Source organism: Metarhizium robertsii (assembly GCF_000187425.2).
Source record: "Metarhizium robertsii ARSEF 23 chromosome Unknown MAA_Scf_6, whole genome shotgun sequence".
Lineage (NCBI taxonomy): Eukaryota > Fungi > Ascomycota > Sordariomycetes > Hypocreales > Clavicipitaceae > Metarhizium > Metarhizium robertsii.
The window spans coordinates 1,331,838-1,356,546 of record NW_011942204.1 but is presented as its reverse complement, the minus strand read 5'-3'; the positions used below and the strand labels follow the sequence as shown (position 1 = coordinate 1,356,546).

Below are 24,709 nucleotides of genomic sequence, written 5' to 3'. Positions count from 1 at the left end.
GTCTTGTCGAGGAAGATATTCGATTCCTATCGCACGTACGCTGGACGGGCTACCTCGTCCCGTCCTTGACATGAATGGATTATTAGCACGCCAAAACAGAAATATTCGTCATCAACGTCAAGCGGAATGGACACCTCGCTCACAGATGTGTACCGGGTGGCAATGTACAATATACAATTGTTCGATATATACGTACGACCTATATACAGCCGGCGCAAAAGAAGCTCTACTCGTTAAAAATAACGGAAGTAATCTCCCCCGCAACGTCAGCATAGCCCACGAAGTCGCCCAACTTGCCGCTCTCCGAGTCGCGCTTGATAAGAACAACCCGCTCATCCTTCTGCTGGCCAACCGCCACCAGGGTACCAGCCTTGTTCATGGAAAATTGACGAGGGTAACGGCCGCCGCAGGGAGCCTCCTCTATGAGTGTGAGGCTACCAGTCTCGCCATCGATGGAGAAGTTGATGAGCGGATCGGAGGTGATGTTGGTGCTGTTCTTGCGGTCGAAGTTGGGGATGGAGAAGGTGTTGTCGCCGCGGGAGGAAACAATCAGAAACTTGGCATCAGGCTACCCATACAACGCGTTCCATTAGTAAGTATTCATTTTATTTCATTTTTATTTTTATTTTTTTGAGTCTCGTTGTTGTCCCTTTTATACGGGAGCATAAGGGGAATTTGGACAGACTCACAGACACGAGTATCTCGGCGGCATATACTGCTCCGGAAACAGGTTTGCCCGCACCATGGGAATCAATGTTGAAGAGTTCCTTGAACTCGATACCGCCGTCAGGGTAAGTAACCTCGTAGCCGATGATGGTATTCGCGAGCTCGGTGACCAGATACATGAAGGTCTTGCCGTCGCGGAATGCGAAGGCGACGTGGCGAGGACCGCTGCCGGCCTTGACGACGATGGGAGGGAGGGCTGTCAATCTCAGAGAGTCGTCGGCGACGGCGTAGACGTAGATTTTATCGGCGCCCAGGTCGGGGACGAGGATGAACTTCCCGGTAGGATCCAATAAGGTTTGGTGAGGGTGAGGAGCGTTTTGTCTGTCGGCAATAGGCCCAGGCTTGTCCATGTGGTATTGTTCCGATTGCACAAGCGTCAGGTTGGAAGGGTTGGAGACGTTCCAGGCTGTCAAGGCACCGGCACCACTACCAATAAACAAACGTGTTAGCTGTCTAGTCCCTCTCGAGAGCTTCCTTTTTGGCGTTGACCATGTCTCACGACGTACTAGTGAGCGACGGCCAAAGCACTCCCATTCGGCCCATATAACGCACCACTGACGGGGCCACCCAAGGTAACAGTCTTGTTCAGCGCGGTCAAAGACCCATCAGAATTCGTCTTGAACGACGACAGCGAGCCCTTGTCGGAAGGGAGGGCCTCATCGATACAGAACAGCGTCGAGTGTGCATGGTCAAGCGTCAACCACGAAGGACTGACCGCGCACCCGTCCGTCGAGGAGACGGCCTTGAGCACGGGAACGTTATCTGAGGCACGACAGGAGGGCGAGCTGGCAGAGTTCAAGGCAAGAGTAGTGACTTTGCCGCTGTACGACGAGACGTATAGCACATTCGCAGCGGCGTGAGCAGCCGTCAGCAGCATCGAGGAGGTGAGCGCCGCGTTGAGCATCGTGACTGCAGTGCCGAATGTGATAGATGCCCGCAGAGCCCTTGATGACGTTGGGAACAAAGAAGGATTGAGCAGGCAGCGCACGCCAGTGCGACTGGCACCGTCATGACTATTTAACTAAGACAAGGTCTCAAGTTTGACCCCCCACATTGTTGTCGCTCTGGGGACAGCAAAATGATGGTTCCTGCAGATCAACTGATGCCGCATGGATGAGAAGCCGAGCATTATGCTTGGTGGGACTGTTGTCTTCGTCAGACGACCGGATTCTTGGGCCCTTGATGGGGGGCACGACTGGAAACTGAATAATGCTGCGGGTAACGTAGTAGTGCTAGTAGCACGACTGCCGGGCCTATTATGGATTGACCCCGTTTTGGAGTTTAGAGTCTGGGACAGGGGAATTGGAAAATTAGACGTCGGTAGTTGTGGTCGTTTGACAACTCACCGAGACGTACCGACAGAAAGAAACAGTGAACAATAAATGACGAAATTTCTTTTTTCTCTCGCCCGTCATATAACTCGTTTCGCAATATATTGTACCAAATAGATGTTCCTTCTACAAGCTGAGCTGTTGTCCTTGGGGGAGAATATGACGATGAGATGTCGGCTGCCCCCACCGAAACCTGGATTCAAGGTTTACCCCAGCCGGGGACCTGGCAGCCACAGCCGCTCGCGTACCAGGCGCCCCCCCACGTTCTCTACCTCAGGTACTAGTACCTACCAGGTAGCTTAAGTACTTTGCATGCAGGAATCAAATGAATTGTCGATTGGAACTGTCAACGGTGGCTCCCGGCCAAAAAGAGAGAGAGAGAAAAAGCAACACCCCGTGCAGACAATGTGTACAATTAATTCCAATTGGATTCTCTTTGTCCGCAGCAAAATATAATTCATCTCGTATTTCACGCGCATAAACCACCAGAGCTTCATTTATTCAGAACCCGGTTCTTGGCAAGGGGAACCACGGGTTGTCATGCACTGCGGCTCCACGCGGGCCATCATGATGTGCTACATTCCCCATGCGGACTCAAGCGAGGTCAGTCAGTCCCCGTGCAGCCACCACATAAGCCTCGGGTAGCTTCAGACCAACCGGACAACACCATTATTGTGCCGTCGGCAGACCACACTCCAAGTGCATGCCATACCTAAGCTTTTCCGACAAGCATTCACCTGAATTGCCACAATCAGCCATCCTCCGCGTAGCATAGAGTTATTTCTAACACGCAACTGAATAGTATATTCGCCATCTAATGAGTCGCTCTACCTCTTGACGTTTCCCGTGTTAATAATATTGCCACACCGCAACCAACAAAATTCAACAAACAACGCCACCGACACCAGTGCCCCCCTTGTTTGTTATTTTACCTGTATCATCTTCTCATTTTCTTTTTCGTTTCTTCAAAAAAAGAGAGCAATTTCGTATCATGTTCCCTGTTGCAGGTTCCATTTGCGTTCAATTCGAATCAAATTCCATCTCTTTCTTTCTTTTCTTTCCATCTCTCCAACCCGTCTTTAAGTCTTATTATCAAATTCTTGGGCCGCTGGCGTTGCAGATCCCTTTGAATGGGACATGCTATATGGAGCCTAAACTTTTACGTTAATCATCAGTACAACCGGCGTTGCATAGTTGCACAACTTACGAGGACTTCCTTTGCGTTGCAGATTCTCCATGCTAGTTTCTGCACGTTTCCATCTGCCAACACCACAGCCGGCGCAAACTCGATACCAAACATTTCTCGAATGGCATATACTATCCTCTTGGCATATTTGCCATCACGCTCAACATAACTGCCAAATGGTTCATCGACAGTACATGGTGCAATATCAGGGTCTCTATCAAAACAGTTCCGCACAACCGGTAAGATTGCTGCCTCGACCGCTTCGGCGTACATGCCCTTGGAATCGAGATCCACATCATCCTCTGCAAACTGCGCAATGCGAATTTCAAAGGGCTCGGATATGGCCATGGCCATGTGCCTGCCATTATGGTGGTATCGGAATTCAAAAACACCTTGCGTCCACCAGAGCTTGTCTCCATTGAATTCGACTTCACCCTCCACCATATCTGGCTCAGACGAGTCGCTCTTGGGAGATGGATGCTCAGGAGTCACAATGCTGCGGTCAGCAGTCAAGGCATCATAGACACCTTCGTTTGTGGGAGCCCAGCGCCCAAGAGACGGAACTTCAGTAGACTCTCTGGAGCGGTTGTCCGTAACCATATACAGGCCAATCCAATCCTTGTCGCTGTGGTTTGCAGGTGCTCTCCACTTCACTCTCAAGGGAGCACCATACTCGTACGCCATGGTCTTGACGTGCTTGGGGAACCGCCCAGTGAAGCTCTCCTTACCGGTGGCTCTATCGTGAATATTTGACAGAGCAGACGGCGTGCCCTCAACAGAGAGCGAGTACAACTTCGGGTCCAACCCAGCCAAATCCGCAGGAATCTTCGTAAGAGTGATCCGAGCCGGTGCGATGTTGAAGAGAGCAGACGTATCTCGCACAATGGTCTTGACACCAGAAGCAAATTTAGGGCGAGCGCTATCGATGAAATCTTCTACGAAATGAGTGGTATCGTCAAGGACCTTGTCGACGCTTTCTTGCCAGCCTTTGACCGGGGGTGGCAAGGCACGCTTGATAAACTTGGTGAGGCCGGCCTCTCCACGCATGCTTCTGCCGTAAATCTTTTGCATGTGCGGTCTCTCGACGTACGAGATGTAATACAGGGTAAGGAGCTGTGCTACAAGAGCCATAATAAAGATAGCTCTGCTCCAGGTAATGAGTGCGCCACCCCAGGCACCAGCCGTCCCAAAGATCCTCTCGGGGTTGTTGAGAAATCGATAGATGGACGTGTAAGTAAGTTTAGCCTCTTGGTCCCAGAAGAAGTCACCACAAAACCAGCCAAATTCACCTAGTGAGTCATAAACACTGAAGGCAGTCCATAGCTGTAAGGCAATCAAGCCACCGCCCAGGACGTGTTTGAGAAGGACAAGGCCGTAGCCCCAGTCCGATGGCATGGAGTACATCTTGTAACAAGCGGCAACAAATGACGCGTTGCACATAATCATGCTAATGTGATGTAGGCCCTTCCACTGCCGCCAGGCTTCACCCGCACTCTCGCCATATTTGAGAAAGTGACGGGTCCACATTTTGGTCTTGGACTGCTTGTCAAGAATGATGCTTAGACCGAGGTGGTACCAGACACGCCACAGGAGTGCGTGAGCTACGAAGAAGGCCTGCCAGGCTGGCGTCGTTGGGGTTGCCAGGGTAAGGATGGCTACGTACATGGGCAAGAGAACAACCATTGAGTCTGGCACTCTGAAAAGATCCATGTTGCTAAAGCCAACCATGTTGTGAACCGGGACTGGTGGCTCTTGCGTAGCCATCTTGGGAGTAGAAACCGGGCGGTCGGTGGAGTTGTGGTCGGACATGTCGGGACTCACATTGGAATCACTTTGAAGCCGGGAAAGGTCCCTCTTTCTCGGTAGAGGAGGGTTGTAGGTCTTTTCGATGTGAGGATTCTCCACAGTCACCAGGAAGGCGAATTGGGCGGCATGCGCGATTATGGAGATGAAAAGAACCTCATAGCTGGCGGCCATCATGGAGATGCCGTAGTATCCAGCATAACCGATCGAGTACATGGGGTGCGGCGCCATTTCGAACACGCCGTCAAAGGTCAGGTCTTGATCGATGAGATAGAAGAAGTCACCCCAGTACCACGCAAAGTCCTTGACGACTCTGTGGGCATCCAGCTTAACCCAGAGATTGAATCCAACCAAGGCCATACCCAGGGCCCAGCGAGCAGCACCAACAATAATATTCTCCCCTTCCGGGGTGTGACCACAGACGATAGCAAATAGGCAATATGACACAAAATCACACATCAAGATCAAGTCAACAACCCGCCGGAAGACTAACCATGTGTTGTACTCCAAAGGTGCCTTTTCGAATTCGTAGTCTTCCGGTATTTTTGCTTCGAGTTCTCGCTTGAGGAGGTTGTAGAGCCAAGGTCGAGGGTTGTTGCCCGTTTTGGGATCTTCAAAGAGCTTCCAGCGTTTGGCCCAAGTTATCAGACGTCGGTGGCGGGACTGAATATGTAATAACACACCGATTCCTACGTTGTAACAGCCTCTCCAGAATAAGAAGGTGACGGCGAAGACGGGTCGCTTCCATCCGGCCGGTAGGGAATAAGCGACTAGAATCATAAACGCCAGTATCCCGAGGACAACGGCATCAGACAGGTTCTTGGGTTGCCGTGGGTCCAGAAGCTGCGATACCATATCATGGGTAGTTGGCACAATGAAGACTGCCAGACAGAACAACAGGTTAGTTGGAATCTGCGCTGACCGAGAGGCCAATTGGTCTCAACGACGATGGTTAATGGTCACTTACCTGTGCCATCCGGGGTTCGCCCAAATGTCTTTGAATTTGACTTGGGCTTGTCATGGTCCGGGCCGTCTTCAGTAGACGGGCTTTCCACGGCGACAGCATGTGGTTGGTTGGCAACAATGGAAGAATCTCTCGTCTGCCGTTGACGGAGCTCAGACGCTTCAGCGTCGACACCAGTGCTTTTACTCATGTCTGCAATGAGCACCGAGAAGGATTATCCATGAAGCATGAGAAAGCTTGCCCCGGAGGAAAGGGAGGTGAAAGAAACAGGAAGCTGCGGAGAGGCACGAAGAACGAGGGAGTTGTAGGAGGCGTGATGGATAAATGTGGGCTCGCGGCCCAAGGGACTCTCGACGTGTTGGCTATGCTACGCTATCCCACCGAGTAGACGAATTCCAATTGCCCTCTTTGGATATAGTCGCAGGGTCTCGGATTACTACTAAAGTAGTCGGACTGGAACGCTAGGGAAGCTGCTCGCGTGGGCATAGGTTCAAACGCAGCGGAGAGGCTGATGGCCGCTGCAGCCTCCACTCTGGCACAAAGAATGGGCCAGGTTATCGCGGGAAGTGTTCGTTTGGCTTCGGCACAAGGTGTCATGAGTCCTTGTGAAGATGCAAGGCGAATATGCGGTGCAGGCGATGCCGTCAAATCAGGCCAGTAACGGCTGCAGGGGCCGGCAATTAACGCACACTTCGGCGCAAGATCGATAATACGCCTGTGCTCCGTGGACGGGTGATGTCAGAAGACGGGCGACTTTGCTTTCATGTGCGGACAGCCATGTGGCTAGCAATACTCGCTCTGTAGGACATGGGTTTCGAAGGTTGCGAGAGTATGGAGCACATGCAATGCAACTCGGAGTTGTTGGGGGGTCTGAAGGGGTTGAAGAAGGGCTCATTGGACGGAAGGCGTGCCACAGCATTAGCAGCCCGCACCTTCCATGCTCGAGTGTACCGTACTTTTCCGTCACGGCACTCCTGGAGCATAAATAATGCAGCTGCTTTAGAAAACTACCGGGTACATACTTAAGTACTTTACATACATATATCTAAAGTAGCACCAGATTTATCCTCAGTCAGGTCAACTCGTGTATTGTTCTCTGTTCTCTGTTCTCAGTACAGACGACATGGACCCGGATGAAAGGCCACACGGGCTGATAGGCTCGCACAATCCGCGACGGAAGGCATGCGACGTCGTGTTTCCCCGCCTGCATGAGATGTCGACAGCCCAAGTCCATCTTCACAAGCCAAAAAGGCGAGGTGTCAAGCTCAACAAAAATGCCCTGGCTGTTCACTACTTGGGAGATCAATTTTTTAAATTGCCCCCAGCACTAGCCTATTTTTGTCATGATCTAGAATCCCATCAGCGCCTTCTCCCCTGCACGCTCCGCACTACACCAATAGATTGTACATACGGTGCTACTGCTCCGTGCGCCATTTGCCGATTGTCTTTCCACTTCAAGTTTTCTTGTTTACAAACGCAGCCCAAGTAACAACGCAAGCGGAGCGTCGACGCCCTGTTAGCACAGCCAATGACTTCCACTCATTGCTACATCACTCAAACAGCCCAAGCCAAAAGAGCCCACTCACATCTATGTAATTCCTTGAGCAGACTGGTCAACCAAAGAACATTCAAGGCTACCGAAGTTGCTTGCAGCAAACGTTGAATGCTTCCGTCGAGCAAAACACGAAACTCGGCCAGTTCCCCCACTCGTCGCCTGGTTTACCGGTGCGGGGCCGAACAGAGCTTCCCAGAAGAGGGAGGAATTTCTGTTTGCAATGCGGCAGAGCTTTGCAGCCTTGTTTCATTTTTCAGAGAAACTCCAATGGGATAGGGACATGTGTTCAGCATTATACTATCATACCGTAACTATGGTCACCAGGCCATCCGCCGATCTTTCCCTGGCCTCGGAACCTCCTCCACATGAAGAATCCCGTCCTTCTCGATCAACGAGAACCAATTATTGCCCCTCGTTCGTCCGGACGTCAGTCCTAAACCACATGGCTTCAAGGTTCAGTTCCAGCTTCCCGACGGTCCAGGGACTTACTTGCCGAGCACACCGCAAGACCAGACATTGCGTAAAAAAAATCCATCTCAGTCGTAATAGGCATGCACGGGAAAGTGAGTGATGTGTCAGGCCTGGCTGGATGGTGAATAAAAAGAACAAAAAGAAAGAAAGAAAATCGTAATGTAAATGCATTAACCCCGGATCCCTAATACCCTATGACAACAGAAACAGTCTACTGAGCCTTCTTAGCAAACTCGACTCTGAGAATAAGATGCTTGAAACCAAATCCATCCATCTTGCTGCATGCCTTGACGGCATCTCCACGGTCCGCGAAACTGATAAAAGCGAACCCCTTAGCCATGCCAGTTTCCCTGTCCTTAGCAAGGAACACTCTGGTGACTCTTCCAAATCGCTCGAACATATCCCGTAACTCTGACTCCTCTGCCATCTCGGAAACCTGTTGAAAGAGTTAGTTAGGCGGCGCGTGTACAAGAATTGCAGGACGACACTTACGTTGGTGACGCGAAGCGTAGCAAAGTCGTCTCTCTCGCCGTACTTGGACCCTCCCATGCGCTCGCCAGCCGCTCCGGCACGATCGCCACGCAGAGCAGGAGGAACATAGGAGCCCTTCTTGGCAGCACCTCCGGCACCAGTAGGCGCAGGCTCGTCGCCCATGCCGGCAGCAACATCTGCAGCGCCATTCTCTCCGATGGGCGCCATGGTATCCTTGTAGGGACATCTGGCCGTGAAATGTTCGCCGTTGCAAATACGGCACTTGACCTTCTTGTCCTTGAGCTTGTCCTTCATCGACTGCGCGTTGGGGTCCTGGCTCTCGTCCTTGGCATCCTTGCGCCAGTTGATGCTGGGTCGGAAGATGATATTCTCGCCGACCGATGTGGTATCGGGTGCAGGGCCAGCGCCGTCCTTTTGGCTGAGGCCGAACTTGGACCAGTTCTTTCTGTCGGCGACGCGGGGGTTGACCGTCTCCTTGTGCGTAACATAGCGAACTCGACGGGTCGTCTTTACTTTCTGGCCCTGGTCATTGTATCGGAATGTGATGATGGTCTTGGTTCCGTCCTTGTTGGAAATGGTCTGGGGGGGAGGGAGATCGGTGGTCTCTTCGACATCGTCGTCGTCGGCCCAGTCATGCCTATTTTGAGGGTGGGGTTAGCTATGCGAAACCAGGCTGGCGATGCTTCTCTTCAGGGTTACTCACTTGGCCTTCGGGGGTGCCGTCGTAGCCATGGTTGCGATTTTCGAATTTTCTATATGCCTCCCCTGCGTCGTAATCGTGGTTCAGGCAAATTATGGGTGTAATTTCGCGCTTTGGGGCTGGTCGTTGCGATCGTGGGGTTTCTTGGATATCGACGAATTTAACACTTTTTCGTGCGATGACTGTTGGTCGTCGTGGGGCGAGAAGTCAAGCCACAGCATGTGTGGCTTGTGTCATGGCACGTGACGTATGCTCATCTAGCTAGCTACCCTGGACCCATCTGGGTTGTTGACAACGTCGGTTTAGGACACATTGCAGACAATGCACTTCTGATTTATTACTAATGCTCACTGTACTCTTATTCGTGGAGTAGTGAAAGGAAGGCAAGGAGGGCGAAAGACAGACTTTTGATTCTGGTCACTAAAATGGAAAATTGCGAGAGAAACATGTACAATTGTACTAGATTATCACCAACATAAACTAGTACTAAGAAATACTCCGTATGCCAGAAATCATGGGTGCTTCAAAGAAAGCAAGGCAGGGAGTAGTACATTAAGACATGTTCATTTAATACTAGTACTTAGTAGTATGCCCATGTACCGAGTGGGGACCGACTATCCGGGGTTTCACGAGCTGCCACATTATCGGCAGCTACGGACCCAACGGATAAACAGACCATCTCGTCGATCTGCTATGTTCTCCTCGGACAATAGTGGCATTGGCTCGGGTCACCATCGTCGCGAGGCGGGAGAGTTAATTGCCACCCTCGTCGCCTGCTTGCCTGTTGTTTACCAGCCAAGAGCCCAAGCTTGGCCAAGAGCGGCGCAGCTCAAGACGTTGCGCTACCACGTAATCAGGAAGCCGCACGCGTAATCTCAGAGAGACACTACCGAAAGCCCCGTGTGGCGTAGAGTCCGGTCTGGTTCGTCCTGTGACACGCCCAGAGTTTCGACCACCTCGAATAAATTCGAGGCTCGGCCTTCTTGGCGACCAGCTATGTGCCACCTGTTGGGCCTGCCACGTTCTCCTCACTCAACATCCCTTTTTTTTTTTTCTCTCGCCGCTCTGAAATAACAATTCCTCTGTACCCAACCTACCGATAATCGCCCCCGAAACCTGCACTCGAACCCCTCCATTGCGACAGTCATTGAATACCATCGACATGAGCAGCAAGGTCGAAGAGCCTCCCCCGTATGGCGGTGCTCCTCCACCCGTGGCCCCGAAGCCTTCCTACGGCGGCGGTCCTGCGCCATTCCCAGATGATCAGCAGCGCGGCTACCAGCAGCCATATTATCAACAACAACAGCAGCAGCAGCAGCCATACTACCAACCCGGTCCTCAGATGGGCTATTACAATCAACAGCAAGGACAGTACCCCCCTGGACAATATGGACCCCCACAGGGACAGTTCCAGCCGGGTTACCAACCCTATCAGACCTATCAGCCTCAACAAAGACAAGACAAATCGTCTGGTATCATGACTGGTTTATTAGCAGGGTTGGCATGCTGCTGCTGCCTGGACTGCCTTTTCTAACCGACACGTTGCTCACATGGCCGAGCGAAAGAGAAAAGGGGAGTTTTCAGCCGAATACCGGGCTTTGCGGTCTCGCAATTGCGAGTACACTAGAGAAAATTTGCCAAAAAGGAAGAAAGGACCTGGGATCATAATCGCTCCTTTATTACCTGTCGGGAGGTCTACTTGCAGCCTAACCTGCTGATCTGCCGAGCTGATCGTTTGAAGGCATTCAAACGTGATGCTGATTGTGGTGCGTGGTATACATGGTTTTTGGAGTGTAGCAACGGGACCTGACCTGCAAGGAGGAGCGCTGGATATTGGTACGCACATTATTTTTTTATTGGCGTTGGTGTTGGGCATAGAGCGCACCGTCGAGGCATCGTTTGGTTTGTCGTCGTACGAATTATTAGCAAATGCATTTTTGCGCATTCCTGCGCAGCTTTGCAGACGTGAATTATCTTTTACCTTTGATATACCTACTTATCTTTTGCAACCTACGGTAGACGTCCCGTGACTCGTTTTCGTCGTGTGCACTGACGAGTAGTGCGAGCAAGGTGTGCTGGATCTCTCGCCTCGAGCTCTCAAGCACAGGGCGGGCAATACTAGTAGTAACTCGCTTGCTTGGTAGGGACAGGCGTTCTCAGGGAATTTCTTTGTCGCACGAAGCATAAGGGTCTATGCATCATTGTACTGAGTATCTGTGCGCTTGGTTAGTATTTGATTGTTGCCGTTTGCAACAACAAAGGGGCCTGAATGTCGCGTGTTGCAACTGCAGTAGACTCTTGCAGGTCGACCGATCTTCTGTATATACTGACTTGATGTATCTACTATGTATCTCATTGCCCAGGCTCTTCAGTATAGATGAGCATGGTATTTACAGGACATGGCAGATGAGGTGGCCGGCCTCTTCTTTGACACCGAGAGAAGAGACGGCTCCCGTTGTGAATAGTAGGAGAAACGGGCGGACAAGATGCGTCGTCACACCAAGATTTTGCGTGCTGGTATGCAGAGTCGATAAGCGATAGTTGTACTACCTTTGCGATTGTGCGACGGCTGGTATTGGGTTCTCGAACTCTCTGCAGGACATGGTAGCTGTCCAATGCCACGGAAGCTTTTGAGCGCACATATAGCTACCTTCCAGTAGAAGCGTATGAGGTCGATCTGGGTTATTGAGGCCGCACGTGACCTGTAGGTGGTCAAAATGTCGCTTATTTATGCTTTGGCGACTTGGCTTCATCCCTGATGACCAAAAACGAACATCCAGCACTGCTTCAGCATCGCTCCCATAGCCCGAGACCAGGCTCATACATTTCAAGCCACGAGCTTCGTTTAGTCTCGCTCGGCTCAAAGTTATGTCACTGCAAAACTCACTGCTCTGGAGGTTGCAGAGGCAGTTTGCGTGAATGAAATCTGCAGTCAAGGATGAATGTTGTAAGACGCCGCTCCAGGCTGTGCAACCTGATATCGAATCATATACATCAGAAGGTTTACAAGCAGCGATCGTGAAATAATGTCTCCATGGATGAGACTGAAGAACTGGCTACGGATCACTCTGAGTCATAGCGTTACAACTACACGGAATTTGCAAAACATGTCCAAACATGTCCAGGAACTACATACATAGGATCATATCCATTTTACAGGGACTTGATTTCAGTGGAACTGTTGGGTTCTTCACTTTGAAAGTAACCGATGATGAGCGCACATACGTGGGATTTACTACGTGACCCTATTGCAGCACATCATACTTGGACATGGAAATGACCAGACATCTTTTGTCTAAAACTCGTTTAAAGGGACGCGAAATGTGCTACCTTGAGGCCGGCACAAATGCAAGCATCCATTCGTATTGCCTATGTGCACCATGAAATCCCCTGATGGAAGCGGCATGTCCGCAAAGGTACGATTTGTGGCCGCATCACGGCGAGGACTGTGCTACGTACATGATTGGAGTCCCACGCAGAACTTGCACATGTGGTGAGTTGGCAACGCTGGGCATTTGATGCTAGGCGTGGTAGGGCTGACTTGGCCGGTATGTGTTTGAATCAAGTTTTGGCCACGACGATGTCTCAGCGCCGTGGCATGTACATTAAAAACGTCATCATCACGGCCATCCGCGCACCCTCCACTGGGGCTTCGGGGAACGTGTTCACGTTGCGCTTTGTCGTGACCCTCCCATGAATGAATGGATTCGCGGGGCTATGGAGGTTTATTTAGTTTCGCTTGCCGCCAGTCATCCCTTGTTTGAGTTCAGGACGAGCGCTTGGGTTCCCGCCAAGGACGAACCTGGAGCCAACAGTCGCCGGCGGATATTCACTGTTCGATATTGGCTGTTGGCTGGCAAACTGGGCCAAGGATCCATCTTTTTTGGTTCGGATGGGCCAGGTGCGCAGGGATGGGCTCGACGATCGGTAATTTACTGCAGCACATTCTGCAACAAAGGCTGTGCACGCACACCCATGCGCGATGCAAAAACAGGATTGATGCCACATGTCAACAGGTTCAATGTTGTAGTAGTGGCTGCGGCTTGACGAAGAGTTTGCAGGGCGAGCCGACACCAGAGCAGTTGCTCAGTGCCACCGCGGGCTGCATTGAACGACTGTGATTGGCTACCAGACCAGCAGTGGCGCTTCCAGTCGCCCAGCTTGCCAAGGTACCGCCTGTGGCCTGAAGTACTATTACAGCATCGTTGACCTGTGGTACCTGCCCAGCTGTGCACCAGACACCAGTTGACCCGTCTGTGGGTAGCTCTTGCCGTCCCGCTAGTCGCCTCTGATGTCACTCCTTGCATTAGCCCAGGTCCTTCCTTTGCCTAAATCGGTCGATTGGTGTTTGTGTGCCAACTTTGAGACAAGTTCATGACGCACTACTCCTTCGTCCCTCTTTATGCCGGCAGGCCGGTTTAATATTCACTGTCGCTCCGTTGTGCTCTTTTACCCTTTTGTCCCAGTGACCCTGCAGATGTTTCTTTGTATTCTACGTCTTCAACCACCAACCTATCTCATTTGCACAAATTATGTTCCAGTCATCACTTTCGACTTGTCCCCCATTTATTTAGCCGTCCGTCTCCATCATCCACCCACCTGGCCTGGGGGGTTGACCCTATTCTTTGCCCGCCAGGCTGTAGGGACATGAGACTACTTACCTTGCTCACGACGACATTCTACCGAACCAGATCAGTCTTCCCCCATGGCTTCACATATACTTGCAAGCGTGGATGCTAGGTCAAGCTTCTGGCCATCCAGCTCCTTGGCCGAAGCAATCTCCGCTCTGTCGCAACCCGTGGCAATCTTTACTCGGGATGAGAACTCCAAGCCCCAGCAACAGCAAGGACTTGGTATAGTCAGTTTCCTAACTGCTATTGGAACAGCTGTGGCTATCTTTGCGGCACAATTTTCCTTGTTTGCATTGTTACGAAATAGGCTAGCGAGAATATTGTATGTTGTGTTCCCATTCCCCCATAATATTGGCGGTTCAGTTTATTAATTCGAACATGAACAAATCAGCAAGCCAAAGACTTACCTCGTTCCCGAGCGTGAGAGAACCGAGCCGCCGCCAGGAACCCTGGTATCCATGATTCGAGCACTGATTACGTACGACGAACGCGAGGTCATCAAGAAATGCGGCCTGGACGCCTATTTTTTTCTTCGCTATCTGAAAACGCTTCTCGTCATTTTCGTACCAATATGCTTTGTCGTACTACCCATTTTGATACCCATTAATTACGTCGGTGGCTTGGGTCAAGAAATCGATATCAGAGATAGTGCCAGGAATTCCTCCAGTAGCAAGGCTGTTCCGACTGGTCTCGACACATTGGCATGGGGAAACGTCACTCCGCAAAATACAAGCCGATACGCAGCTCATCTTATACTGGCCATTCTTGTGGTGATATGGGTCTGCACAGTCTTTTTCCTCGAGCTTCGGGTTTACATCAAAATCCGCCAAGATTATCTGGCCAGCCCCGAGCACCGTCTTCGAGCCTCCGCTACCACTGTTCTTGTCAGTGGCATTCCGAAAAAATGGTTAACCGAGGAAGCTTTATTAGGCTTGTTCGACGTGTTGCCGGGGGGCATTAGAAACCTTTGGATCAACAGAGACCTGACCACCCTCCTTGACAAGATCTCCCTCAGGGATAATGTTCATAAGCAATTGGAATCTGCCGAGACAGATCTCATCAAAGCAGTCAAAAAGGCACAACTGAAGCAGAGAAATGCTGAAGACAAGAAGAGGCGTAGGAAGCTGAATCTAAAAGCCTTGACTAGAGGAGAGAGAGCTGCTAGAGATGCAGAAGAGGACGCTGAAGCTAATCGTTTAGCTCGTACCGAAGAAGGCACAGATGCTGGACACGACCAAGTCGTCCCCCATACTGTCGATGCCGGCATTCGCGAGTCTATGCTTCACGATCAAGAGAAGACCTCCTTGCAGGATTCCACTAGGGGGCCCGAGATCCACCACAACCCGCTGCATCATGTCGGGGCTGGCCTGAAGGGAGTTGCTGGCAAGGCGGGACGAGGTGTCAACGATGTACTGGACACGAAAAACGGGTTCATGGATCTGAACTCTGCCATGGAACATGCCCACCAAAGAGTTCCTTCTCCGGCTCCGGCAGAGTCGTTGGAGGCTCCACGAACTAGCTCTCTGGACGGATCAGTACTCACATCCAGTTCGTCTAGAGCCATCAAACCACCCCACGGCGCCGGGCACCGCTACGGCATGGAAAATTCTGTCCGCAAAGTTGACAACGTTGACGACTTATACTTGAATGCAAAGCCAAGGTTCTGGCAGTTCTGGAAAGCGCCTCAGGGCGGGTTTGCATTTCCAGAACCGCATGGCACTTCGGAATGCGCGTCTGCCACCGAGGAGTCTGGCTGGCAATCTTTCAAACATTATATTCCATTCATGGGCCCAAAAGAAGAACCATTCAAATACGAGGACGCTTACGAATGCCAGTATAAATCAGACATGGAGACAGATGCCGAGTGGGCGAAATATATTAAAAGACGTGACCGCCCAACTCATCATCTTCCTTTGTTTGGGTTAAATTGGATGTTTGGAATGCCACTTGCCACCAAAAAGGTGGACACGATTTATTGGTGCCGTCAGGAGCTTGCTCGACTGAACTTGGAAATTGAGGAAGATCAAAAGCATCCCGAAAGGTTCCCATCGATGGGTTCTGCTTTTATTCAGTTCAATCATCAGATTGCCGCGCACATGGCATGTCAAAGCATTGCTCACCACTTACCAAAGCACATGTCACCACGAGCCATTGAGATTTCGCCTCGCGACGTTGTCTGGGAGAACATGGCAATCAACTGGTGGCAGCAGTGGGTTCGTTCAATCATAGTTGTGATAATCGTTGTCGCTATGTTTGTATTATGGGCCATTCTTGTGGCCTGGACTGCTGCCATAGGTCAAGTCGATGCTTTCATTACACCTAACGGATGGCTATCAAACCTTGAACGGAATAAAAAACTGGGAACTCTCATCAAAGCAATTGCTGGTGTCTTGCCCGCTACTGTCTTATCGATTTTACTCCTCTTGGCTGTGTTAATTTTCGGTTTCTTGGCAGGCTTGAAGGGTGCAAAGACAGGGTCACAGAAGACAGAGTTCGTACAGATGTACTACTTTGCTTTCCTCTTCGTACAAGTCTTCCTCGTCGTTTCGATTGCGTCGTTCTTTTTCAGGTCGCTTGGCGAGATTGTCAACAGTGTCAAGGAGCTGTCCAGTGTTGACGCCGTCCTTAATCTCCTGGCCCAGAATTTGCCATCCGCTGCCATTTACTTCTTTTCTTACATGGTTCTCCAGGCTCTGTCTACGAGTTCCGGCACCTTGTTGCAAGTCATGACTTTGTTCATGTGGTATATCATGGCGCCGATGAGGGACAGCACTGCCAGACAGAAGTGGGCACGGAATACCTCGCTCAACCAGGTCAACTGGGGTTCTTTCTTCCCCGTGTATACCAACTTCGCCTGCATTGGGTTGATATACTGTATTATTGCGCCTCTCATCTCCATCTTTGCAGTCATAACGTTCGGTCTGCTCTGGCTGGCTCAGAGATATGCCATGCTCTATGTCAACCGATCGGGCACTGACACTGGCGGAGTCCTATATCCTCGAGCAATCAACCAAACATTTACTGGTATATACTTTATGGAACTCTGCCTGGCTGGATTGTTTTTTATTGTTACGGACGAAAAACGCCGCAACGTATGCACACCGCATGGCGTTATTATGATTGTCGTCTTCATTCTCACATTAGTGTATCAAGTTGCGCTCAATAAGTCTTTCTCGCCTCTATTCCGATATCTTCCACTTACGCTTGAGGACGACGCTGTAATTCGAGATGAAGCCTTTCAACGAGCTCAAGATGTTCGTTTTGGATTGCTACAGGAAGATGAAGAAGGGGGGCGGGCTAATCTCGGAGAGAAAGTAACCCAGGTCCCGGACACCGACGAGAATATTGAGCTCCAGAATTTGGACGCAGGTCAGACAGATGGCTTGAATAAGCGTTTCAGACCCGTCAAACAAGTTGGGACTTGGGCTAGAGCCGGAGGCAAACAGGTCGGCACATGGGCCATGGGTGGTGGCAATCAGCTTCGCAAGCTGAAGAACTTGACGGACAACACTCGGGCTGCACAATATCGCCGAAGCCAACGTAAGAAGGATCTCGACGCACAGCTCACCATGGGTGATGCTCTCTACGGTGGCATCCCAGATGACATTGAGGATTTGACTCCGGAAGAAAGAGATGCGTTGACGCGACATGCATTTTTACACTATGCTCTGCGAGCTCGAAGACCTACACTCTGGATACCACGAGATGACTTGGGGGTGAGCGACGACGAAATTCGGCGCACAAACGCTTTCAGCAAGCATATTTGGATCAGTAATGAAGGAACAGCGCTTGACAGTAAAGTACGTGTTGTGTTCGGGAAGAATCCCCCCGACTTCTCAGAAGTCGATCTTATAACCTTGTAATGCGAGCGCAGAGCGCGGAGGGTGACATGGTCTGAAGAGACGCCCTGGCGGCCTTGAACCAGTACCGGGAACGACTCATTACTCCGAAGGGGTGAAGGGTAAAACATCTTTGGGGGAATAAAAAAAAAAGGGAAGAAAGGGGACATGGGCGGTTTGTTTGTATACCATACATTGCATAGCGTGCACATTTTTGTCTGTACCAGAGGGGATTTGCCCACATATCCTGAATCCTAGTATATTGGATACCCGCACACAAATTGAAAAAATTATATGAAAGAAACTGTTGTCGCAAGTGAAACTCGGGTTTGAAAAAAAAGGGATGATGTGTTCATGTCGATTTATGTGTATTTGTTAGGTGATGTAATGTCTAGTCTATATTATGTAAATTTACCCAAACGCCATGCTAATGCCGACAATCCCAATGAGTCTATACTCCAGAAAAGAACTCGAGAATTTATCATTCCGTATCAAGCTCCCCCCAGACGATGCCTATCCCAGTCGCTATTCCCATCTTGTCTATAGCACGGGCCGCTTCTTCCCAGCAGCCCTGGTCTCCTCAATCTCCTCTGTTAACAGACGATTGAAATCGTCGGGATTATCAAGATACAAATGATGGCCAGCCTTGGGAATGATGACGACTTTTACGCTCCCGTTCTCGTTGCGCTTCTCGTCGTCTGTTCCGTGGAGAAGGGCGCGGACCTTGGCCTCCTTCAGCTTCTCCTCTGCTGCCAGGCCCCCTGCCACGTCCATCCAGTCGTTTTCGCCGTACATGAAGACGATGGGGATGCCGGTCTCCTTGAGGGCCCCGGTGCTGCCGTCCGCCTGGGGGATGGGCTGGCGGCCGACCTGGTGGATGCGGTTGATGACGGGGCGGCGGGCGTATGCGCCGGGGGCGAGGATGTAGGCTAGTGCGTACTCGCCGCTGCCCTTTTGCTTGAATATGGAGAAGGAATAGTCGTGGAGGGCTTGGGCTTCCTCGGGAGGGAGGTGGTTGAAGCGGCGGGAGCTCCAGCCCGACACGAAGCGGGGGCCAAATGGGCCGGCCATGCGGACGATGCTGAAGGGGGAGATGTTGGCGTCCCAGAGCCAGACGAGCCAGTTTGGCAGAGGGCGCTTGGGGGCGTTTGCTGCCTGTCCGTTGGGAGGAGTGGGGGGCGTCCCGCGGCCTTCGGTGATGGATTGCTGGTCCTGGGTGAATTCGTTTTGGAGAGTTGATTCCTCGGGTTCGGGGAGGTTGGCGTTGACGGCGTATGGGTCCTCGGGAATGCCGACGGGAGATGCGAGGATGAGCTTCTTCAAGTGTCCCGGGTACTTGATTGCATAGGAAACGGCGAGGTAGCCGCCCAGCGAGTGGCCGAGAAGAGTGAAGCGTTCGATCTTGCGGGCTTGGCGCCACTCTTCGAGCGCATCGATGAACCAGTTCTCTGCTTCTTTGACCTTTTCCTCCTTGTCCTTGGCGTGGATCTTGAAGGGCGGTCTTGACGAGTTGCCCATGCCCAGCATGTCGAGGGCGTAGAGCTTGAGGCCTGGGGTGCGGGTGATGGGCTCAAAGTTCTTGTAGAAGAAGCCAAGGCCGGCGCCGTATCCGTGGACCATGACGAGCGTCTCTTGGACTTGTTCGCCTTGTCGCTCGATACAGATTTCGTTGAGGGCACGGTTCTTGCCGGAGAGTTGGACGAGTGAGCGGCGCCATGTTCTGGTCCCATAGGGATCGGGCGTACCCGTGGTTGAGGCTGGGGTCGAAGTGATGCTGTCGACGGCTTCTTTGAGGTAAGGAACAAGAGAGAGGACGTTGCGCTCTGCCATTGTAGGTGTGACACTTGTCCACTGCGCAAAATGATCAGTGATCAGCCGAGCATGTCACTATGCGCGGGCACAAAGAAGACTCACCCATTGATATGCGGCGTCTTTGTAACCCAGAGGAAAGTACACAGATGGCGGGCCTCCCCGCGCAGGCTTCTGCTGCTTCAGGTTGTCGGGAACCTCGACGTTGGACATTTTGAAAGACGGGTGTGACACAGATGCCGAGGAAGAGTCGAAAGACGAGGATGAAAATGGAAATGAAGCAGAAGAAGCGAGGGCGAGTCGTGAAGGTTGCAATGCTGCAGTGGCAGCGTGTGGATGTCGAAGAAGTGCTTGCATTGCCCGGAGCGTCTGGGGTCTGGGCGTGGGGGGGCAGGCGGATGGTTTTAATCCAAGAAGGCCCCCAGGCACCCTTTCAAGTGACGAAAATAGGATTTCCCCCTTGTGCAAGGCTCAATCCTGGGGATGGATAGTGCGGCACGCGGTTTGCGCTTGTAATGGCGGAGTTAACAGGCTTGAGCGTTTGGCGTTCGGATTTTGGGTCAGTCCGGACACCGATGACATCAAACCTGATGAGGCGGCCGGGGCACTAGCGGGCGGACTGTTCCGATTTTTGCGGTCTGGTGGTGGCTGCGGCTGAGATGCTACTTAGGTACTTACGTAGTTACTGCGTATGACTAAAAGTCCGTAGGCTGCCTGCGGAGTTGGTGGCAACGACAACGGATTGGGTGCTTGGGTTTTTTTTGTTGGCGAGACAAATGCTTGAACGCCTTCAAGTGACAACGGTGCCGACCATTTCAACCCATTTCAACGTGGGCGGCACTTGGAGGTGCAATTGGCGATGCGGCGATAGTACGGAGTACTAGTACTACATTCAAGGTTGGTACGTACCTGTGTACCTGCGTACCTGCTGCACATGCGCGGGCGGTGTACGGAGTACTCTGTCAACATTCAACGTTGAAGGCAGATCCGTATCGGCGCTAACCAGACTGCACTAACCGAGAGCACCACATACTCGGTGCGGGCTGTCAGCTGGCTCCATCCTCAACATTTGCATCCCACATCGACTCGACTACATCCCTCCTCGTCGCCCTGCAGCACAAGCTTGGTCATTTCGTGCCTCTCGTTGACACCCATCTCCCTGCGACCGCATGGCACATCGCCTCAGCTGATCGGCTGCGATCCAGCCTCAATCATCGTCAATTCCTCCCACAGCCACGCTCTCTCCCGCGCTGACGTGCTGCCTCGACTGCCGCAACCGCCGCAACCATGGCCGACGACATCGATTCCATTGTCAAGGGCGCCCCCGTCAGTGCGGCAAACATCAAGACCACATCCGGCCCGACCCCCATCGCACCCGCCGGTGGCAAGCAGGGCGACCCTCTCAACCACGCGCCGAGCTCTCCGTCCATGGTCTACCTGAACCTCCTCATTCTCGAGGCTTCCCTGCGAGCCCAATTCCTCGAACTTCGGGCTAGAAGACGCCACCATACGTTCTTCCTGATGCTGCTGACGCTGTGGGTCGCCTTCTTTGGCTACAAGCTGTACTTTGCCCCTCGCGAGGACGGCCGCGGCGTCGGAGGCTCCATCTATTGGGCATTGGAAGGTGCTCAGAAGGTGTGCTTTATGGGCGGCATCATCACGGCTATTTTGGTCTGGGGAACCGGCATCTGGGACCGCGGCATCCGTTGGCCGCGCCGGTGGTTCGCAATATCAAACAGGGGCCTGCGTGGCTTCAACTGCAAGCTTGTCATCATACGCCGTCCGTGGTGGGCCGAGGCTCTGTCGACAATTGGTTTCTTCCTGACGTATGGCCTGTTTTCGCACACGGCAAGCTCGTCATACCGCCATGTCGAGCCTTGGCTGTTGCGGGAGACGGAAAGGGAGCTCCAGCTGTCTGCCGAGGGCCATCCAATGCTGGTGCTTCCACACGACGACGAGGAAAAAGGTGGGCATGAGGAGGACCTGGCCCCCGGAGGTGACTACGTCAAGCTTCTCCTACTACCCAAGCCATTCTCACCGACCTTTCGAGAAAACTGGGAACTGTATCGCACCGAATATTGGGAGAGGGAAAACGAGCGACGCGCACTGTTACGGAAAAAGGTCAAGGGACATGATCGCAGCATGGCCAAGCAGGCATACGGTTGGTTGTGGTGGCTGCCATGGAGGCAAACTCCCCAGCGCAAACCTCAGTCACACAAGACTCTGCCCCCCCCCCCGCCACTCCAGCAGCGAGAAAGTGCGAAGGAATCGCGGCGGCAGCGTACGCCGTCCGTCAACAAGCTCGTCCCGAAGTCAAACACCCACATTGGACTTGGACGATGGCCAACTCGGCCGCCGTCCCAGCTCTGCGTCAGAAAAGCGCCGGAAGAAGCAGTCGTCTATTTCCATGTCCAAGTCGAAACGGTCCGGAACGGATTCCCGTTCAGTCACGCCAGAAGCACCGTCACCCCTGACAAAGGAGGCCACCATTTCCACTGAGGGCTCTTCTACCGAAGGCAGCGGACGGGTTTTGCGCAGTGCGGGACAAAAGTCTGGAAGGAGCTCTCCGGAACCAGAGAAGATGGGTTCATAGGAAATATGTTGTACATGATGTTGATGTAAGAATATGAAATATGTCATTTGACTTTTGCTGTTTGCCATTGTGCTTATGCTTGTTCACGCCGGAGAATTCACCTGGCAATCTGTTGATATCCCTGCGTCGCATCCATCGTGGCTAGGATTTCGAGAGATGATGGACCTCGTCGGCACAATGGGGCTCTAATTCAACATAGGCAGTTTGTATTCGATACCGGGGATATTACTCAGGTGAGCCGTCCCCCACCGATTGCAATACTACTACGAAGCACGTACTCTTTTGTTGAACTGTGTCTCGGAAAGCTGATTCACCCGGATCACGACATGGCGGAGCAATCTTGACCAGAGACTCGAGAGGCTCCTCTCTGCATGTCGTACAAGCCAAAATTACGCATGAGAGTCCCACGAGAGATTTGTCTCTTTGGCAACAGGGGAGACTTGTGGATGCGGTTGTACAGAGTCACGCGTACGAGGCTGAATTCGCGTTCGCAGGTGAATCAACACAATTGCGTCTGGTTGCAGGTGTCACAGCAACAGCGTCCGACATTGAAGGCTTGCACATGACATTTCAGCACCTCAGACACGCCAATCCTCGAACGGACATGCAAGGCGCATCGTCGTCTCCCGCCATGTCTCGCACTAATATCATCAACGGACTACCAGCGGACCAATCAGACGGACCATTGCCAGTCTACTACTACTAGTACATCCCATGTGCGGACGGGAACAAGCTTGACAGCGAGCCAGCAAGACAAGACAAGCCCATACCGCCCGGGCGCCATGTTTTTGGCCAATTCGGAGCCCTTGTGGCCAATCAGAGTCTCGGCTGGCTATACTTGGATGGAAATAAGGTTGGACGGCATGGTGATGAAAGGGGGCCAGACGGAATGGACGCATATCGGCGATGTTGTTGGTGTTGTTGGAATACTTGATTGTCAAGGGCTTGAACCTCGCATTCCAAAGTCTCCCATGGCGCAACTACAAAAGTATTTGAACACCTGGCCGCTGGCCTTGATGTATTCCGCCATCAACGCCTCTTTGTTTGAATTTGCACACGCGCTCACCTAGTCGCTCTTTTCCACGCTTCTTCACACACATTGGTCGTCATGTTGGGCCACGCCGCTTCTATCATGGCGATATTCGCACAGCTCGCCTTGAGCGCGGGCCAGGCGCCACACGGCCGTGTTGCCAAAGCCGCCCACAACACCCCCGCGGGATTCTCGAACTGCATCTTCTACGACGACTTCACCGGGGACGAGGACTCGCTGCCCGACGCGTCGAGATGGACCATCGACCTGGGCACGCGGTACGACGGGGGGCCCGCGCAATGGGGCACCGGCGAGATCGAGACGTACACGGACGACTGGCAGAACATCCGCATCACGGCCGACGGCACGCTCAAGATTACGCCCGTCCGCGGCCACGGCAACTCGTGGACCTCGTCGCGCATCGAGACCACAGCCGACTGGGACTTTGCCTGCGCGCGCGGCGAGCGCCTCCGCGTCGAGGCCCGGATCAAGCTGGGCGACAACCCCGAGGGCAGGTCGCTCGGCATCTGGCCCGCGTTCTGGACCCTGGGCTCCGAGTACCGCGGCAACTACCAGAACTGGCCGGCCGTGGGGGAGATTGACATTCTCGAGAGCGTCAACGGCCTCCGCAAGATCTGGCACGTCGCCCACTGCGGCACGAACCCGGGCGGCGTGTGCAACGAGCCCAATGGCCTTGGCCACGTTACCGAGCCTTTTGAGCGCGGGGTCTGGCACACGATTGCGTGGGAGGTGGACCGGTCGGGCGACGGCGAGGAGTCGATGAGCTGGTACGTGGATGAGGGTCTGCAGTGGACGCTGTGGGAGGACGATGTGCGTGATGCCGGTGCGTGGCACGCCATGGCCGCGAATAGCAAGATGATCCTGTTGAATGTTGCTGTTGGCGGCGGGTTTCCCAACGGTGTCTCGGGCATCACGACGCCCACGTACGACACTCTTGATGGCGACGGCGCAAGCATGGAGGTTGATTATGTGGCTGTTTACTTGGAGGGAGGGTGGTGATGGTGATCGTGATGGCAAGTGTTTAAAGCGCGGACGGGGGTATTTTGATTCCGAGGTTGTCGCGTGACGAGTAAAAGGGGCCGTAATTATCTGATCACGCTTTAGAAAAAGACTTTGTAATATTAATTCATTATTTCATGATCAAGGCCAGCCATGGCATGTCTTGTCGTCCGCTCAGCATCAAGCCCATCCCGCACCACACACGGGCCTTCGTTGTCGGAATTCCGAATGACATCTTTTACAGACTCAAGAAAGTCTGCAAAAATCCGTCCATCGACGCCCCATCTTCCAGCTAGCCTCCGTTGTACATGACAATCATTCATGCGCAAATGACTTGCACACAGCCGACTCTGCGACTCACAAACCAGCCAATCAGACGCAGAGCCGTCGTGGCTATTGCCTATTCAGGCAGTTACTTCAACAGCGTCCGCGTCACCATACGGAGCACATGTACACTTGAAACACAGACGCAATGCCGCTCACGCCATATGATAATGGGGATTGAAAAGAACAGAAGGGAAAATCCTGTCCCTACTACGGAGTACCCCGACTTCCATGC

The 24,709-nt window shown here is 52.5% G+C and overlaps 8 protein-coding genes across 8 annotated transcripts; 4 read left to right on the top strand and 4 right to left on the bottom strand.

The window, feature by feature from the left end:
• Positions 1 to 226: 226 nt before the first annotated feature.
• MAA_06425 (3-carboxymuconate cyclase) lies at positions 227 to 1,630 on the bottom strand (the record flags this gene model as incomplete). Its single annotated transcript, XM_007824423.2, has 3 exons — positions 227 to 568; positions 690 to 1,152; positions 1,233 to 1,630. The coding sequence occupies 3 exons, from the start codon at positions 1,628 to 1,630 to the stop codon at positions 227 to 229; spliced, it is 1,203 nt and encodes a 400-aa protein (XP_007822614.2).
• Positions 1,631 to 3,136: 1,506 nt separating this feature from the next.
• MAA_06426 (uncharacterized protein) lies at positions 3,137 to 6,200 on the bottom strand (the record flags this gene model as incomplete). Its single annotated transcript, XM_007824424.1, has 3 exons — positions 3,137 to 3,208; positions 3,265 to 5,927; positions 6,014 to 6,200. 3 exons carry the CDS (start codon positions 6,198 to 6,200, stop codon positions 3,137 to 3,139), a joined length of 2,922 nt encoding a protein of 973 aa, XP_007822615.1.
• A 2,047-nt stretch (positions 6,201 to 8,247) lies between these two features.
• On the bottom strand, positions 8,248 to 9,260 carry MAA_06427 (RNA recognition motif domain protein; the record flags this gene model as incomplete). Its single annotated transcript, XM_007824425.1, has 3 exons — positions 8,248 to 8,472; positions 8,529 to 9,165; positions 9,232 to 9,260. The coding sequence occupies 3 exons, from the start codon at positions 9,258 to 9,260 to the stop codon at positions 8,248 to 8,250; spliced, it is 891 nt and encodes a 296-aa protein (XP_007822616.1).
• A 1,130-nt stretch (positions 9,261 to 10,390) lies between these two features.
• MAA_06428 (uncharacterized protein) lies at positions 10,391 to 10,762 on the top strand (the record flags this gene model as incomplete). The annotated part of the gene is made up of 1 exon (XM_007824426.1): positions 10,391 to 10,762. The coding sequence occupies one exon, from the start codon at positions 10,391 to 10,393 to the stop codon at positions 10,760 to 10,762; it is 372 nt and encodes a 123-aa protein (XP_007822617.1).
• Positions 10,763 to 13,933: 3,171 nt separating this feature from the next.
• On the top strand, positions 13,934 to 17,722 carry MAA_06429 (DUF221 domain protein; the record flags this gene model as incomplete). The annotated part of the gene is made up of 2 exons (XM_007824427.2): positions 13,934 to 14,181; positions 14,251 to 17,722. 2 exons carry the CDS (start codon positions 13,934 to 13,936, stop codon positions 17,720 to 17,722), a joined length of 3,720 nt encoding a protein of 1,239 aa, XP_007822618.2.
• A 516-nt stretch (positions 17,723 to 18,238) lies between these two features.
• MAA_06430 (uncharacterized protein) lies at positions 18,239 to 19,720 on the bottom strand (the record flags this gene model as incomplete). The annotated part of the gene is made up of 2 exons (XM_007824428.1): positions 18,239 to 19,549; positions 19,613 to 19,720. The coding sequence occupies 2 exons, from the start codon at positions 19,718 to 19,720 to the stop codon at positions 18,239 to 18,241; spliced, it is 1,419 nt and encodes a 472-aa protein (XP_007822619.1).
• A 1,074-nt stretch (positions 19,721 to 20,794) lies between these two features.
• MAA_06431 (Sporulation/nuclear morphology, Spo7) lies at positions 20,795 to 22,006 on the top strand (the record flags this gene model as incomplete). The annotated part of the gene is made up of 1 exon (XM_007824429.1): positions 20,795 to 22,006. The coding sequence occupies one exon, from the start codon at positions 20,795 to 20,797 to the stop codon at positions 22,004 to 22,006; it is 1,212 nt and encodes a 403-aa protein (XP_007822620.1).
• A 1,202-nt stretch (positions 22,007 to 23,208) lies between these two features.
• On the top strand, positions 23,209 to 24,150 carry MAA_06432 (Carbohydrate binding family 6; the record flags this gene model as incomplete). The annotated part of the gene is made up of 1 exon (XM_007824430.1): positions 23,209 to 24,150. One exon carries the CDS (start codon positions 23,209 to 23,211, stop codon positions 24,148 to 24,150), a length of 942 nt encoding a protein of 313 aa, XP_007822621.1.
• Positions 24,151 to 24,709: the final 559 nt, after the last annotated feature.